Source organism: Artemia sp. Qi Xiang Cuo, chromosome 18 (assembly GCF_049724085.1).
Source record: "Artemia sp. Qi Xiang Cuo chromosome 18, ASM4972408v1, whole genome shotgun sequence".
Classification (NCBI taxonomy): Eukaryota; Metazoa; Arthropoda; class Branchiopoda; order Anostraca; family Artemiidae; genus Artemia; species Artemia sp. Qi Xiang Cuo.
The window spans coordinates 27936704-27955764 of record NC_142811.1 but is presented as its reverse complement, the minus strand read 5'-3'; the positions used below and the strand labels follow the sequence as shown (position 1 = coordinate 27955764).

Sequence of the window (19061 nt, the reverse complement as noted above, 5' to 3'; positions counted from 1 at the left end):
TTTTTTCGGTTTATGCTTATTAGTTAGTGTTTGATTAGTATTTACATTCCCCCCTCCTTTTCAGGCTGTTTAGCCATTGTGGGGATAAGTGAATTATGTTTCCTTGATGATATATGTATTTTTTTTGTTGAAAACATGTTTAATCTTATTCTAAAATCCGAGAAAACTGAAGTAGGACATTTTTTTGTGGCTTTCCATTTTCCATTTATTATCGCTTCCGGTTGTCAGAAAAATATATATTGAGAGGTGGATGGGGGGGGGGGGCGGTTGTTGGAAAATTTGTAAATTTTAGACGAGACATTGTCAGTTTCAGCGGAAAAAATCCATCTCTTGTTGTTATTAATTAAAAAAAAAACTTTCCGAAAAATATGTTTTCAAAGGTAAAGGCCATTTTGAACTTGAGCTCAGAAGATACAAATACCTGTTAAAATTCAAACTCAAAACGAACAGAAATTACTATTAAAGAATAACTGAAACCCAGCACGAACAGAAATTAAATAAACAGTCATAGCAAAAAACATACAATAAGTAATAATATAAATGAATAAATAGATCTTAAAGCGAGTAATGCTTAGATTGAATATGAAAATCAAACTTAAAACGAAAAAAAATATTTTGCTATTAAAGTATAAATGAAACTTAAAACGAACAGAAATTAAATAAACAATCAATGCGAACAAACATACAATATATATTAATGTAAATGAATAAATAAATATTAAAACGTGTGAAACTTAAATTGAATATGCAAATCAAGTTTGAATCGAATAAAAATAACTACAAACAAGAGTTTGGGTATCGCCTCACTGCAGAAGCCTATGTCTTGGGATTCTTTGTGATTCTCATTGTTACTTCTCTTCTAATCGCAGATTTCATTTACGACTCCATTTGGTCATCCTCGTGACATGTAGCCTATTCTAACCGCAGATCTCTTTGTCCGTTATTTTCATTTGAGATTTGCTTTGATGCTTGTTGTTGCATATCTTTTAGCCACAGATCTCGTTATGCTTCATTTCCATGCATCATTGCTTCAGCCGTTTTTCCATGCCTTTTGCTTTAGCTGTTCGGATTCAATCAAAATAACATAGGCTATAGTTTTGCATAACGTCATAGATACAAAAAAATTCCTTTCTCAGCCTTACCTCAGCCTTTATATTTTTGATTTAATTACGCTGTTATATAATTCAGCAACAACTAGGAATTATTTAATGCCTCTGTCCTTTGACATATCTAAGTTATGTATTTGCATAATCATCATTTTGCTCTTTGTTTCAAATCATAGGATGACAAATCAGCAATTTCAGCTGATCTAAGAAATTATGACGTGAATTAAATTTCTTCTTCTTGTTATGCTAAAATAACACGTTCCTTATTCCATTGTTATTTCTGAAATTATTATCTAAGTTACGCAACAGTAATTCTTTAGTTATATGTCACATTTTCGCTTGCAATTCAATATGATTTTTAGTTTTTCTTGTTGCTTGCCTTTTTCTTTAACTATTCGGAGTCATTTGGTGTAGTTTTGCATGTGTCATAGATACTAAAATCAATTCATCTTTCCTGTTTAACTTTTGGAGACTCACACGTGCTAAACTAATACAATCCTTCATTCCATGTAATTTTGTTCTGTCTTCTAACCGAAATTTCGTTTTGCAACTTTTTTGTTTGTAATTTAATGGGATATTTGCTGTTTCTCGTTCCATGGCTTTTTCTTTTGCTCTTCAGAGTCATCTCTGTCATCTTTTGTAATTTGTTATGCATCATAAATACTAAAAAGGATGCGACCACTCCTGGGGGTATACGACGCCTCTGGAGACATGTCTTTTGTACTTTTAACCCTTTTGTATTAAATTCTTATTTTTTTTTTTTAATTCACGTCCTGTGGGACTTATAATTTTATATTGCAAAAGGTCATTTTAGCTTATAAGTTAATGAGGGCTAATACTCTCCCAACATTATTTCCTACTAATGGTCCCAACTCAAGAACTAGAGGTCGTCACCTAAATCTAGTCAAATAGTCTGCCATATCTAGCGTCCGCACTCATCCCACCCAATTTTTTTCATCACGAACTGTCAACAGTTGTAACAAACTATCTGTAGAAACAGTTACTGCTGAATCCACTGATGTTTTCAAATGAAGGCTGGGTGCGGAGTGGTCCTCTAGAGAGTGTAAACTCAATTGGGATTGAGTTTACAACACCACCTGATCATGCAACACCACCTGGTCACTAAAGAACTTTGAAAACAACTGAAGTCATCATTCAGAAGCTCTACAAGGAGAATTCCTTATATTGTTCCTAGCTGCAATTTAAGGTAATCTTAAATAAGAGAAAAGGTATCATTTTTGAAGGTCTGTAGAGGGCTTACAATTGAATTTTCAGCAGAAAAAAAAATGCCATATTTGTATTCAGAATGAAATTTTGATTCATCCTGGATAAAGTGCCCTCCAATTGGTTAAAACCCTTAGAAAGGGCGCTAGAGCTTCAAATTTAAAAAAAAGAGTTCCTCTTGAAACTTCTACGAGCATCCATTCTATTTAACGAAGCCGGGGAAAAAAGACATACGAGACACGTCTTCTTCTTTTCTTTTTGCTCGCAAGGTTGGTCTATTACATTTTTAGATTGATACTTCAATTATAATTCTGTAACAGGCCTTATTGGGATAAATTTACCTCGCATCAATGCTTCAGTTTGCTTTTAGTTTGCAGTGTTGTCACTTATACTTTGCTTTGCCTTGGTACACTGTTTCGGGATGGACAGGGTTCAAGTTCAAGGCTCAATAATGGTTTAAAATTTATGACACATGTAACTTCAGTAGTATTATAAGGGATTCTGGACATGGATATTGCCATAATTTCACTCACACGAGTAGGACAAGAGCCGAGGTAATGTCAGCCCTAAAGTAAAAAAAAAAAAAACTTGATTGATTTTAAGTGAGACCCATCGTGGTAACATTGTGATGATGCTTCTTAGTAGGGATTTACTATGTTGTATTTTAGAGGAGTCGTCTTAGAAACATTTGGGAAAGGATTTTCCCACCTGCCGTGAGATCATAATAAGACTTGGAGTCACATAAGCTACTTAAGAACCAAATGAAGTTATCTTAAAAGTACATAGGTCAGTTTAAAAAAAAGATCTGAAACAAAGGGTGAAATCGACGGAATTATTTTAGGGTGGCCAATTTTGATATTTTCTAAGATAATGTGACGCTAACACTACAGGAAATTTAAAAGTTAAAAGGTAGTTTATTTTACTGAGTTTATTGATATTAAGTCCGTCTGTATACATACAGTACACAACGTCATGAGATACGAAGGATGGTCAGTCTTTTTTAAGCAAAGACGAAAGAAAACTTTGCTACTTAGCCACTTAAAAACGGCACAAGAATTTCCAATTTCAATTCGAATAAGGTCTTTCTCAATAAGCCAGGACTATTGATTCGACACTTCCATTCCTGGAAAAAAAACAAATATCCACGATCTTGTAATCATCCTTCTTGGGCAAAAAGCAAGATTTTGCATTTTTGAAACTAAATGCTTTAAAGCTGTGATGTAGGTATCTCAAATATGATAAATTTAGAGATGGAATATTCATCAAGGCCACTCTCCTTTTGGTGGTATTTCTCCCTTTGTTTGAAAAACCAGTTACTTTTTTCTATACTCACAATTTTTGATGGGTAACTTATGTGGCATTAGTTAGCTTACGTATTTCGGATCAGTATAAAAAGCTAATTTTTGTTTCGTTAAAACTCTCATTTTTAGAGTTTCCGTTAATACTAACACGAGTTGCTCTTTGCAGGCAGTTCGTTACCATGACTTATTTGATAATAGAATTATTTGTAAGATTTCATCTTTAAATTTAAAAGAATATATTCTGACAAATTCCAGTTCTACTGTTAGTACAACTACTAATAATGCCGTTAGCCCAGGACATATCCTGTGTAAAGTGTTTGGCCCACAGTTTATATAATTATCCAGTAAGTTTACCGCAGATGATTTCTGGCTCTTCATTCTCGGTGCGAACAAAAAGCTCCTCCCACTTATTTCTGCACTTATTGTCCGCTTATTGGTTGAGCCGGCCAAGTGGTTTTGTCAGTATTTATTCCGTAGGTGATTATTCTTTGTCTACCCGTGAAAAGATCTAATGCCGCTTATGTTTATATCTGCAAAAACGTTCTCTGGAGCACTCGCACCTCGGTCCGGGTTTTTATAATGGGTGAGAGAGGGAAATAAAGATCAAGGGAAATAAAAGATCATACTGGATAATTATATAAACTGTGGTTTGACCCTACCAAACCCAAAGAGACTCCTGAACATTTTGCCTAAGGTGCTCCTTGTGTTTATATTTGCTGTACCTGCTTTTTGTTGTTGCATAAATCAAGCAGTAATTATGCTTCAGTTTTTAGATTAATAAAATTTTGTTCTAGTTCAAATAAAGCAACCTTCATTGAAGGGGTAGCAACTATCAAGGATTTAACTCAGCCTGCAAAATTGACTGTTTCCTTTCTAATAGGTGGACTAAGTAAGTAAAAACGATCATTCACTAGCAAATTGTAAATTTGACTGTAAGTTAACTTCAATTATTCCTCCAGAACCCCATTTTACATTAAAGGTTTCAAGTCCAAAATAATTAAGGAACATTTTCTAGGAATCGTAGGTCCAAAAATAATTATGGTTTGACCCCGTCATTGGTGTGTATCTCTCCCCTTGCTATCGTCAAATCAGACATTTTCTTAGGCTACATCTTTTTCACTTGTGTCTTTTTTATTGCTACCGTTATTTACCGTTATACCGTTATTCCACCGTTATTTAGGATTGTGGTTTATTTATAAATAAATAACTAATACAAAATATTACTAGCCATTACCTGAATAAAAAGTAAAGACACATTTATACAAATGTTTTTGAACTTTTCTTGAAACTTGTAAGTCGGAGTAAGCGCATAGTGTAAATTTTTATATTTATTAACCAAATATTTGATCAAATTCACATGCAAAAAAGGTCAATCACTAAAATGTTATTTTGATGAACATAAACTTAACATGATCTCAACGTCTGTTAAGTAAACTTATTCCTGAAGTAGAATAAATAGGATATGTAAAGGAAACTGATATAGGTAAAGCGATACATCAAACTATAACACAAAATATTCATTTGTTTGTTGAGTAAAATATATTTATTTTAAAATTATATTTTATATCATCACATTTAAAAAGGGAACTTATGCTACGGGAAAGAATTATGGCAGCCAACAATGAATATGTGTTCGAACGAGGCCGACAGGATTTTTGATATAAAAAATCAAAATGGTTGGCCATGCCACTTCATGAGGCTGTTCAAAGAGATCCAGGCACGCCAGGTAATGCTTGCAGCACCCCCTTCTTCATAGAAGAAAAAACAAGGTGGCCAGATAAAATCTTGACATAATATTGCCAAAAGATGTCAAACCACCTGGGGGGTTCTGGAAGCATCTTCATAATTGGGAAAAGACGGGGTTTGGTTCAATTTGACCACAAGCTGAAGACAAAGTCAATGGAGGCAATCGGTCCGGTTAAATCTTGATGCCGAATTGGGCTGAATCTCCCGTGCCTCTTTTATGTCTTATTACTGCGAAATGTCTGGTTTCCTGGTTTTATAAAGTATTTATCTATCTATTCATTGATTTCAAAAATTCATTTTTCCGAAGAAAAAAAAATTCAGAGGAAGGTAGAAAGTGATATGAGAGCCTAAGACGAGCAAAAATAAAGTTGCAAAAATAAGTCCTTAAACGAGTAAAAACTAAAATGAATAACTAAGTCAACCTTGAAGCAAACAGAAATAATCACAAGCAGGAATAGGGCTGCTGCCCTCCCATTGAACCTTCTAAAGTCTATTGCAGCATTTGAGTTTTATTGAAAGCTGTATTTATTTTGAAGAGTGTGTTTTAATTTGTCAACATTTCGAAAAAAAACAAACAAATAAAATCACCATAATAATTAAGATGACTGGAAAGAATTAATGAGAAACAACTGAAGTTTTATATACACAAGTGATTAATTCCCCTATATCTCAGCAAATCAAAAGTCAAGATTCTATTTACCAGAATCTTGGTTTTCTCAATTTTTCATCAATTTTTTTGGTTTTTCAATGTTATATTTATAAAAGAAAAGAGTTTAGAATAATGCTCGGTTTTCAGTAAAGTGCATACGGTGTGATGGTATTTGGAATGTTTAGGAGGGGCAGTAGCCATTCTTTCGTTTGTAGTAACTTCTCTTCGTTTTGAGTTTGAGTTTATCATTCATTTAAATTTTGCTTGTTTTGAGGTTCGTTTATTCAACTATGTCAGTATATGTTATCTCGTTTGATTAGATTATTTATTTTAATTTCTGGTCGTTTTAAGTTTGAGTTATTATAGTATTTTTTTTTTCTAGTCGCCTTAAGTCTTTTCATACCCTTAGCCGCTTATGAAATATTGCAGATACGGCGTCATGACAAGCTGAATGCACATGGTATCCTTCGATTTAGTTCAAAATCCCTCATATCCCCCCTGAAAGTTTTAATTTAACACCCTTAGCCGTTTCTGAGGCCTGCATAAGCTCCCTTTGCCATTATAAAACATATGGTTAAACAATTGTCAATTTTTATTATCTACGACTCTTGTCCCTGGGCCTCTGGGTGTTATATTAACCTTTAGAGGCATATTTATTGGACTTTTCAATTGTCGATCTCAAAATTTTGATGGGATGTCTTTGGAGGCCGTGGGAGGAGGTTAGTGAAAATGTGCAAGGAAAGGTAAAGAATAAGGTAAAGTCTACGGCATTTGACTTTAAAGTCCCTACCGGCTGTGCTAATTTCCACTTCATGGCCCTTCAGCCAGGAATTGCAACGGGGTTGGGGGCCAGCCATACTGTGCTTTCGTACACCCATCCTGTTTGCCTTCCCGAGTTTTCCGGTGCCTATTTTGAGCTGGGTCGACTCTGGTTGAGCTTGCATAGTCATGCCACTGACCCCCGTTCCGAACCAAGTAACCAGCGACATCAAAACTAGCGATTTCAAGTCTAGCGGGCTAACCACTCGGCTAAGATAACCTCGGCAAGGAATGAGAGCTCATCGTCCTCCAATCGATTTTGATCAAACAGTTCGTGGTAACGAACTGTAAGTAAGGAGCGACCCGGCTCAATGGTAACCGAAACTCTAAAAAACGGAAGTTACGCGCCTGAGAAAATTTGGCTGATTTTCGAAAAAAGGGGGAAAGACCCCCCTAAAAGCTAAAAAACCTTCATGAAAATCACACCATCATATTCAGCGTATCCGAGAACCCTACTGCAGAGGTTTCAAGCTCCTATCTACAAAAATGTGGAATTTTGCATTTTTTGCCAGAAGAAAGATCACGGGTGGGTGTTTATTTCTTTGTTTTTTTTTTTCCCAGGGGTAATTGTATTGACCCAGTGGTCCTAGAATATCTTAGGAGGGCTCATTGGAACGGAAATTAAAAGTTCTAGTGCCATTTTTAAGTGAAAAAAAAATGGAGGGCAACTAAGCCCCCTCCCACGCTCATTTCTTTCTCAAAATCACCCAATTAAAATTTTGAGATAGCCATTTTGTTTAGCATAGTCGAAAATATAATAAATATGTCTTTTACGATGACTTAATCCCCCACAGTTCCCAGGGGAAGGGCTGCGAGTTATGAACTTTGCCCATTGCTTACATATTGTATTGGTTATTGGGAAGTATACAGACATTTTCAGGAAGAATTTTTTTTCTGGTGGGGGGGGGGGGGGCTGGAGGAGGGGCTACTCGGGATAATCTTTCCGTGGAGGATGTTTCTTTGGGGTAAGGGACATTTCTATGACGTGGGCTCCGTATTTCAAATAATTATTTAAAAAGCGATTAGAAATTAAATTAAAAAAAAAACAAGTACTTTCAACTGAAAATAAGAAGCAACATTAGAACTTAAAATGAACAAAAATTATTACGTATATTAGGGGGTTCTCCCCCAAGTTTATACTTCGCTCTTTACGCTACAGTTTTTTTTAGTGCTTTCAAAAGAGCTATCTATTCAAATTAAACTGCCTTTGTGATTCAGGTGTTTGTTAATAAAATTTTTTTTAAATTTTAACGTAAAGTGCGTGGTATTGAATAAGGGGATAACCCCAGCATATACTTAATAACATGTACGTAATAAAAAAAACAATAAAAAAAAAACAAGCGATACGGCTCAATAGTAGGCAAAACTTTTAAAAACGGAACTTTGATGTCAATAAATGTATCAAAAGAATGGGCTCATAATGCTGATTCTAAATATATGAATTTTATTAAGTTTAGTATTACTCATCAAAGGCTAAGAGCCTCAGAAAACTAACCCGATATTTTAAAAAGGAGTGACACATCCCCCAAAAGGGAAAAATTTTTAACGAAAGTCCCACCGTCAGATTCAGCGTATCAGGAAACCCTATTACATAGGTTTCAAGCCCATATCTGCAAAAATCTGCAACTTTGTATTTTTTGCCAGAAGAAAAATATACGAATATAGAAGTTCGTTACGTAAGTTTATTTGTAAATTACGTCAGAGCCAAATTTAGAGACATCCATTTAGCAAAAGAAGAGTAAAAATTTTATGAAAATTTTGTTTAATTATTCAATGACGGCTATCCAAAATAAAAGCTGCATTAACTAAAAAACGATCAGAAATTAAATAAAAAAAACAAGTTTTTTAAACTGAAAGTAAGGAGCGACATTAAAACTTAACACGAACAGAAATAATTCCGTAGACGGACGGGGCGGTCCCCTCCACCCCGCCGCACTCTTTACGCTACAGTTTGAATTTGTCACACATCTTTATTTTTTAAAAAAATTAAAAACTTTAGCGTAAAGAGCGAGGCGTTGAGGAGGGGACAGCCCCTTTCATATACGGAATAATTTCTGTTCGTTTTAAGTTTTAATGTCGCTCCTTACTTTCAGTTTAAAAAACTTGTTTTTTTTATTTAATTCTTAAAAGGGACACTAGAAATTTCAGTTTCGAATTAAGTAATCCCCTCCGTAGTTTTTACGCTCTCCTGCCAGGTAAAGTGGGCCTGGGTAGGAAAAATGAATAAGACATTGAAGGCTTATTGTTCCTTAATACAGGCAACGCTAGTGTTACTTCTGACCAGCCCACAGTTTGGGAGTAAATCTTCAAATTGAGAGTTGTAGGTAAATTTTTTGACTTGAAAGCAATTTTTTAATTTGGCTTCTTATCAGGACAACAATAAAATCAATATTGGACAATCTACTTGTTTTAGCATTTTTTTGTCATTTTTTTGTCAGAAGTATTGTTGATAACAAAATGATACAAACTGATACATACAAAATGATAACAAACTGATAACAAAATGATAATAATAAACAAGAACATAAACCCAACTGCATTTTTTCTTACCAAGCTGATCGCTTTGCTTTTTAGTCCTAACAAGTTCTCCATATTGGGTGCTGGAAACCGACTACACAACTTTCAGTGTCGTATGGAGCTGTACGAATATGCCGTTCTTTAATAAACGTAAGTTTATTTTAACGTGTTGAAATAAAATATTTTTAACATTTCTAAATTTGCCTTTAAAAAAGTGACTTAAGTTGATTGTACATGACCCAATATTATCTCAAGTGGAATTGAATATAATTTTACCATTCTTAGCATAAAATTAAATAAAAAACAAGTTTTTCCAACTGAAAATAAGGAGCAGCGTTAAGAAACTTATAACGAACAGAAATTATTATATACATGAGGGGGGTCTCCCTCTCCTCAATATCTCGCTCTTTACGCTAAAGTTTGATTTATATTTTTGTTCCAGTTATTTAAGAATGACTCCTGATTCACAAAAGCCGTTTCATTAGAATAACAAGCTCTTCCGAAAGCCTTTAAAAACTTTAGCATAAAGAGCGAGGCATTGAGAAAAGGGCGACCCCCTCATATACGTAATAGTTTCTGTTCGTCTTAAGTTTTAACGTTGCTCCTTACTTTCAGTTGAAAAACTTGTTTTTCTGATTTAAAATATAAAAAATGCGTATTTTAAATACTTTTTATCCAAATGTTTTATTTTAAATACGTAATAATTTCTGTTCGTTTTAAGTTTTAATGGTGCTTATTGGAGGTGTTTCAGTTGAAAAACCTTACTTTCAGTTGAAAAAACTTGTTTTTTATTTAATTCCTGACCGTTTTTTTAAATAATGCTGGGAAGTCCGGAAATCCCCCTCCATCGAAAATCCCCTTCCCCATGAAAAATTTCTCCATGGAAAGATCCTCCCACGTAACACCCCCTCCCTACACACACACACACACACAAGAAGAATCCCCCCTGAAAATATCTATAAAAGTTCATAACTTACAGTCCTTCCACCGGAGACTGTAGGGTAACTCCCTACAAAATAGTCATCCTCACAATGGGTATCTAAGAAATTTGATCGGGTGACTTTCGGGGAAAATGAGCGAGGGAGGGGCGATAGCTACCTCCCTCCCCCCCAAATTTATGGTCACTTAAAAAGGGCACTAGAAGTTTTTGATTTCCGATCAATTGAGCTCTCTCCCGATCTAATAAGATCATTGGTTCGATGTGATTACTCCTGGGAAAAAACAACAAAACAAATAAAAACGCATCAGTGATATTTCTTCTGGGAAAAAATACAAAATTCCACATTTTTTTACATAGGAGCTTGAAATCTCTACAGTAAGGTTCTCTGGTAACGAAATGTAAGTAATCGGCAATGCGGCTCAATAGTAACCGAAACTAGAAGAAAAAGAGTCCTGATAACAATAGATACATGAAAAGAATCGAATTTAATGCTTATTCGAAATATGTAAAATTCATCAAATTTAATGTTACCCATGAAAAGTTACGAGACAGAAAATTTTTTCCCAATTTTGGAAAAAGGGGGGAAATTCGCCGAAACATCAATTGATCTTAATGAAAACAACACCATCAGATTCATCATACCAGAGAGCCCTACTGAAGAGGATTCAAGCTCCTATGTACAAGAATGTGGAATTTTGCATTTTTTGCCAGAAGAAAGATCAGGGATGCGTGTTTATTTGTTTTATTTTTTGTTTACCTAGGGGTAATGGCATCAAACCATTGATCATAAAAGATCGGAAGAGGGCTCATTTGATTGGAAATAAGAAGTTCTAGTGCCCTTTTTAAGTGACCGAAAATAGTGGAGGGCAGCTAGCCTCCCCCCGACGCTAAATGTTTCCCCTAATTCGCACAATAAAAATTTTGAGATAGCTATATTTTTCAGCATAGTCGAAAAAATTCATAAATATGTCTTTGAGGATAATGTGACTCCTCACATTGCCCCAGGGGAGGACTGTAAGCTAAGTACCTCACACCTTGCTTACATATAGTGTTGGTTATTCGGAAGTATACAGACTTTGTTTAGGGAGATTTTTTCTGGTGTAGGGGGGGGGGGAAGGTTGGAGTATTTTTCTATGAATAATTTTTAGAAGGGAAAGAGAATTCTCCATGGAGGGGGAGCTGGATTTCCCAGCATTATTTAAAAACGGTCAGAAATCAAATAAAAAAACTAGTTTTTTCAACTGAAAGTAAGGAGCTACATTAAAACTTAAAACGAACAGAAATTATTACGCATATGAGGGGTCACCGTCCCGTCAATACCTTGCTCTTTACGCTAAAGTTTTTTAGGGCTCTCAAAAGAGATATTTATTCTAATAAAACGGCCTTTGTGATTCAGGAGTCATTCTTCAAAAATTCGGACAAAATCTGAACTTTAGCGTAAAGAGCGAGGTATTGACGAGGGGGAGACCCACCTCATATTAGCAATAATTTCTGTTTGCTTTAAGTTTTAAAGTTGCTCCTAACTTTCAGTTGAAAAAAATTGTATCTTTTATTTGATTAAGTAGCAAAAGAAATCCCGTAGTGATATGCCATTTTTACCACATTGCCACATAAAACATCAATTTTTGCCCAAAGAGGGGTAAAATATAGGGTAGTTCAAATTTCAAGATAGCCAGTCAGTCTTTTATGACCTAAGACCCTAAACCAGAATTTTTAATGTTTCATTTAAGCGCTTTTGATCTTATCTATGAGGTTTTTAAAGTTCAGTGTGATAATTTTATCGTAAGGTTAGACAAAGGTCTTTTTGGAAGGTTTATTGCGCATATTTTAAGAAAAATCAAAACTGACAAAAATTACGGTTTGAATAGGCAATAGTTTTTCCTAAGTTAACAGAGTTGCAACAAAACCAAGCAATTTATTGCTTTTTATATTGTGCAGAATGTGTCTACAAACTAGCTCAAATAAACTCGTGATAATTCCCAATTTTTCAGAAGTTACCCAAAACGCTTTAATCAAAACGGAGCTTGCTTGGGAACTGGAAAGTTTCATGTATATCCTTGCGTTAGATTGAAACCGATTGGGTACGCCATCGTTTTTCGGCACGTTGTTTTCATCGCGTTCAATAACCATTGTTTAAGGACACAAAATTCCCAAACCCTACTATGTTGCTGGAGAATTTTGATGTTTATTCAAAAAGGAGACAGGAACTGTCTAATTCGTTCGATTGGATTAGCTTAAACTTCTTTTTTTTAACAGTTCTGATGACTACAGGAGTCATTTATTTATTTATGCTCGTTACTATGAACATATTCGATCTCCTTCTGTCCTTCAAGGAAAATGCCCGTACTACTGTTTGGGATAACAGAGTACGCAAAGCCTATGGCAACTAACACGTCAAAGACTGTGTAGTCTCTGGTGACATTAACACAAACCTAACATAACAGAAAGTCAAATTTAATTCCAAACCTTGACGCTTCAATGTGGCAAAAAATGGTCAATTTTTTCGTAACAGGATTTGTGACAAGAAAAAGTAAAGCTATTATGACTTTATTCTTTAAATTCTCTTTCAAATATAACTTTCATCATGCATTCGTGGTCATTTATGGTTTGGCTATCTCAACAATGAAAATTCAGCACTTAAAGTTGTGTTTTCACTTTATTTTTTTATTTTCTTGCAAACCTTTTGATAATATTATTAGAATTTTAAATGTATTCCTAGAAAATAATTTCTTTCGCTCTGGTGGAAGCAACTGTTAATATATACATTTTGTATAGGCTATATACTGCTTCAAATAAAATGACATTAATTTTGTGGTGAGCTTAGTGAGCACTGACAGGATTTACCTTGGAAGAAGAAAATATCCTATCTTCTCTTCTTAGGATTAGTGAGATTCAAAACCGGCTTTCTGATAGTCTTGCTGAATAACTTGTTCGAACTCCTACAAAAAACTAGCAGAGTATCATGTCCTTAGAGATTGCGCTCCCAATTTTTACTGAAACTGTGCCAAAATCTTTAAACATAATACCTCCCCTCTTTTTGATTATCTTCTATCATTAGTTTGATTTACGAGATCCCCTTTCACTGGAGAAAACTGTATCCCTCCGATAGATTTGAATCAAGTATAAATAACATGGTATAATCAGCTATCCTGGCAAGGATGCAAGAACTGTATTCGGCTACAAAAACTGTCGAAATTCTATATTGTGGGAAATGAAAGTGGTATAGAGCTATTGTATTCATCGAAATTGGCTCCACTGATCAATTTGTCACCGAAACCGCAACAAAAATACAAATTACAGGTGGAAGGAGGTTGTTCTTTTTTTAAGCACAAGTAGAAATTTTAGTCCGGAAACTTTTGTTGAATGCAAAGTCATTCATTTTCAGTTTCTTAATTAAATATGAATTTGAATTTTTTCACTTCGAAAGAGGTTTTAAGGTTATCTTTCTGTTTTTAATTACCCCGTTTCCAGGCGATAAGAGATGAACTCCTCGCGGTGTGAAAAAGTTTGCCCTTAGCCACTTTGCTAGAGCAGAATGGCTCTTAGGCTTTAATACTAAATAATAATAATACTAATAATAACTCACCGCAGCACCAAGCCGCCTGAGGCCAACACAGCTACGCACGATCCTCCTCCACCCCAATCTATTCGAAGCCTCTCTTTTTACACCCGCCCACGAGGTTCCCATTTCCTTTAAATCTTTCTTTATGACGTCCTTCCACCCCAGAAGGGGACGACCTGCTTTTTGTTTAGCCCTAGATGGTTGGCCGAAAAGAACAATCTTCGGCAATCTGTCATCCTTCATCCGCACAACGTGCCCTAACCACCTCAACCTTTCTTTCATTATAGCCCTAGAGAGCGGTATTGAACCACACCTTTCGTACAGCCTATTGATTGAAATACGGTCAGTCAGCCGGGTACCCAGAACAATCCTTAAGCAATTTCTCTGGAAAACATCTAGCAAATCTTCATGCGCTGTGAAAAAACACCCTGAGCCTTGGCTATTCTATTTTTAACATCTTCACTGCTCCCACCATCTTTACTAATAATACTACCAAGGTAAGTGAAGCTGCCCACCTGATCAATCTTATCATTACCCAACGTCACCTTTTCATCTTCACTTATTCCTAGCCTTAGTGACTTAGTCTTCCTAACATTAATTTTCAAACCAATTCTAGCACCCTGAACTGGCAAAACCTCTAACACTTCATTCAGTTGGCTAACACTTTCATCTAGGAAGCTTAAATCATCAGCATAATCGAAGTCCAGGAGACAATTTCCTCCCCATTTGATTCCGTGGTCTCCCATTGCCTTTCCTCTGCTCCTTAATACAAAGTCCATCAAAATAATCCATATAAAGGGGGATAGAACACAGCCCTGCTTAACTCCTGATTTAATACAGAACCAGCTGCTAACCTCATTTCCTACCTTAACTGCAGCAGTGTTATTCTCGTACATAGCACTAGTCACCTTAATGTATTTGTCTTGTATACTATACAATGATAAAACATGTAAAAGATCTCTTCTATCTACAGATTCGAACACTTTCTCATAATATATAAAACTGAAGATCGAAGTTGTTCGAAACTTGAAACACTTCTCAATTGTTAGCGTGAGAGTGAAAGTTAGATTAACATAACTTCTACCTTTTCTAAAACCGTACTGCTCTTCTCTTAAAACTTTGTCTACGGCATCTCTCAGTCTAAAAAGTGTCATATTACTAATTAATTTACAACCTAAAGAGACCAGACTAATGCCTCGACAATTACCACACTCACTTTTATCACCTTTCTTATAAAGTGGCTTAATTAAGGTTTTACTAAAATCGTTAGGTACTTCCCCTTTTCAAAACTCATATTCATAATTTCATTAAATTATTTCTAACCTCAGAGCCACCATATTTAAGAAACTCATATACCACCCTATCAGCACCTGGAGCCTTATTATTCTTTAATCCTTTTAGTACTGTTGCTAATTCCTCCTCACAAAACAAATCTTCCTTCACATCCAAAGTATCACAAACTTTTTCATTTGCCTCTATATTTTTTCCTGCAACTCTATCTCGGTTAAGCAAGTTCTTAAAGTGTTCGGCCCATCTCTCTTTGGTTTTTTCCTTATTGCTAATTGCGACCCCATTCCTATCTTTAACTGGGAAAAGTCCGGATTGACTACTCCCTCTCAATTTGTTAACGTGCCAGTACAATATTTTACTATTATGCCGTCTAGCTGCATCTTCCAGATCCTCGGCAATTTTATCCATGGCCTCCACTTCACACCTCCTTACTTCATATTTTAATGCTTTCTCCACTCTGTTTACATTTCTTTTGTTTTCATACGATCTATCACTCAGATAATTCTTGTACAAGTCCTTTCTCCTTTCTATTAAACATAAAGCTTTTTTACTAATATTCATAGCTGCAGTTCTAGCTTTCTTCCCTAAAACACTTTCAGCAACTTCACAAATTATTTTTTTTAAATTATTCCAACCATCTTCCACATTATCAAATTTTAAACTCTCAAGTTTCGTATTCAACTGTTCCTGGAAAGTTTCTCTCAAATTGTCATCCTGGAGTCTACCCACATCATAACTTCCCGGGAGGTAGTTAACCTTCCGATATTTCAGCTTTAAATTAACCCTTGACACTACTAGATGGTGATCTTTACTTTTAACATCAATAACAGCACTCCTATATACCCTAGTATCCTGTATTGATACTACCAATTTTCAGCATACTATAACACAACCAACAAGGTTTGCTGTCTTACCATCACGCAAATACCATGTTAATTTGTTAGCCCTTCTATGACCAAACACCGTATTGGTTATAACTAGATTGTTATACCTACAACACTGCAGCAGTCTGTAACCATTACTGTTTTCTTTTCCTGCACCAAATTTACCCAGGCTGGATACCATCTATCCCTATTTCTACCAACCTGGGCATTAAAATCTCCCAGCAATAACATCATATTTCTACCTGGGACCTTGTCTATTTGCTCCTGTAACTGTAAGTAAAATTCATCTGAGTCCCTAGTATCTCTGTTTGTTGGTTCTACAGGGGCGTATACTACTATAACTGAAAACCTGAACTTTCTAGTCATAAAATGAGCAATTAGTATTCTATTATTAATACCTTCCCAGCCTAAACAAGACTTAGCAGCTTCCTTATTCATCATGAGCCCTACTCCCTGTCTATGTGCCCCATCCTTCCTGGCTGAGTAAACAAATTCTATATAATCTAACTTCAGGCTTCCTACCCTTGGGATATGAGTTTCTGAAAATCCTAATAAGTCCAGTTCAAATCGTCTGAATTTGTCAGTCAAAATGTCGATATGATATTCATTTTTTAACGTCGTAACATTCCAAGTTCCAATTTTTATATTCTTTAAATCATTGAGAATACTTTCGCCATAGGAAAAGCAATGATCCCAGACACCCGTGCAGGACGGGGATCACATGTCTTCTCAAATCTATACTAAATTGCTTTATTTGGATTAGAACTGGACAGCAGGAGACCTCTGCGAGATCCAGCATGAATAAAGGTGTTGTGCGATTCTTGACCCATCTTGGTCATAACATGGTTTTTAGCACATGCCGATGCTCTTCTATCAACAAGAGTCGAAATCCTGCACAGACATTCTCAAGCCTATTACCTCCGACTCATTATATATTCATGCCTACAAATATTATGCTACTACGGGGAGGCAACCCATAATAGATAAATTAGTTAGGAAGAGTTTTTTTAGCCCAAAGACGCCCATCAAAACATACTAAGCCCAGAAGAATTGTCCATTAGTCAGAATCCCGTGCGAATGCTGTGTCGTTTACTAGGCTATAATTTCCTCGAGGGGCGCCACTCCTCAAGTGGGAATAGAGTTAACCGCAAGGTCCCCAGTCTTGCAGGTACCCCGAAAAGGTCGAGGCAACCCTTTGCAGAGGCCGTTGTCTATAGATCTGGATATTACGCCCTGCAACAGTTGTCATCCCATAGAGGATCCTCCCGCGATGGTGTTCTGCATCACCATGCAATTTAACCCATTACTGGGAGAAGGTTTGCAACTCATGGGACTTGTGGACAAACCATTGGGTCCTTTTTAGCGTACATTTGAGGGGCCTTCTTCCTCCTCCGCCTGTATTTATGACCCCGGGCGAGGGTGTCCCAGATTTTATTACGGACCCCGAGGGAGAAGGTCCCCCCTTGGTCCGTGCCTCCTATGGAGGTACCCAAACACGCAAACTACGTATACATATGTATAAATCACTGAATATATAAGTTATATACAGAAATATATAACTCACTGACATGTTTAATCTACTAATTATAAATATGTATAGCTCACTGAATATATAAGTTATATATAATATATAAGTATATATAAGTAAATGAATATATAAGTAAATGAAAATATCTTTTATTGTGCGTATGGCTCCACAGATATTGATTTATTAGTGACTCCGTAGCCTGCAAATAATTAGCTAAGACATTTGTCAAACTAAGCCTTATTTAGGAGTTACCCAATTTAGTTGTCGTAACTTCAAATCTAATGGCCTATTGTTTCAATATACTTTTTTAGATTTATTGCAGTGTCACTACCTATGGATGTGCTCTGGTTTCGAGAGAGTCATAAGTACTTTTATCCGGTGCACCTTAGCTTTGGTGCTACCTCACCCTCAATGTCAGAACAAATTTAAGGGTGAAATCAAACACTTATTAATTGGAAGAGGGAGATTGGCAGCTTGGTATACATCTAGACATCAGTTTACCTTCATTTCCCTATATAACATTGAACTCAGCAGGATCGAAAAAAAAAAACAAACAGGAACATATTAAATAGTTAAAAATTACTTTGTTCAGTCCAGACGAATTCCTGAGTGCACACCACTAAAAAGAGCTCCTTCGGCCCGGTTTGCAAATGCAATTTCAGCCAAAATTTGAAATTGTTATTTCACTGGAATGATACCAGATAATTTGACACAGTTTTTATTTGACTGCAACAATTTTCAGGATAAAATTACGACATTAGTTTGGAATGCCTGCACACGTTCTCATGGAATAAGACTTTGATTAAATAAGACATTCTGATAAGTAGAAATTCTCCTTTTGATATTTTCCTACTTATCGGCGAGATGGTGGCTAAGATCATGACTCTAAGTGTATATTTCAGGACCCAGTGTGTTCACTTTTGGTACTCTAGAGTCCTGGATCCAGAAAATCGATCACCGGAGCCACTAGGATATGTGCACACAAAGAGTCCTAATGTTGGCATTTCCTTGGTCGTAATTTCTGAATTGCTTTCTTTACAAAAATTGCAAAGACCACACCACAGAACTATGGCCCATAATTCCAAACTGAGAGTAGATTATTGTCCAGAAAAAATATCTGTCAAATAAACAAATAGAGGGTTATCTTAAGCAATTTCGCTGATTATAATATTTCACCTAGCTGGAAAATGGGATCAAAGAAGCTGTCAGTTACAAAAAAGAACTATAGGTATTAAATCTTACCATGAATGTTAACATATATTAACTTTAAACATGTCAAATATAACAAACATAAACTCCTGCCTGAAATTCAGTAGAACTTGCCCCATGTGGTAAGGGAACGTTGAGTTAAATTCAAGATATTCAGTCAAAATTGAATTCGGAAGGTAGTATTCATCCCAGGTCTTGAATTATAGTGTGCGTCAAGAGTTGTGTAAATATTTGTTTTTCGAAGAAAACTTTTATTTTATCGATTATAACTAAAGCCTATTTTTCG

The 19061-nt window shown here is 35.6% G+C and overlaps 1 protein-coding gene across 1 annotated transcript in view; it reads left to right on the top strand.

The window, feature by feature from the left end:
• The window catches only part of LOC148941387 (apolipoprotein D-like), a 56479-nt gene that overhangs the window by 27132 nt on the left and 10286 nt on the right, over nucleotides 1-19061 (top strand). The window contains exons 3-4 of the mRNA XM_089104263.1: nucleotides 4426-4520; nucleotides 9420-9512. Of these exons, the coding sequence (XP_088960389.1) occupies nucleotides 4426-4520; nucleotides 9420-9512 (188 nt within the window). The remainder of the gene's footprint in view (nucleotides 1-4425; nucleotides 4521-9419; nucleotides 9513-19061) is intronic.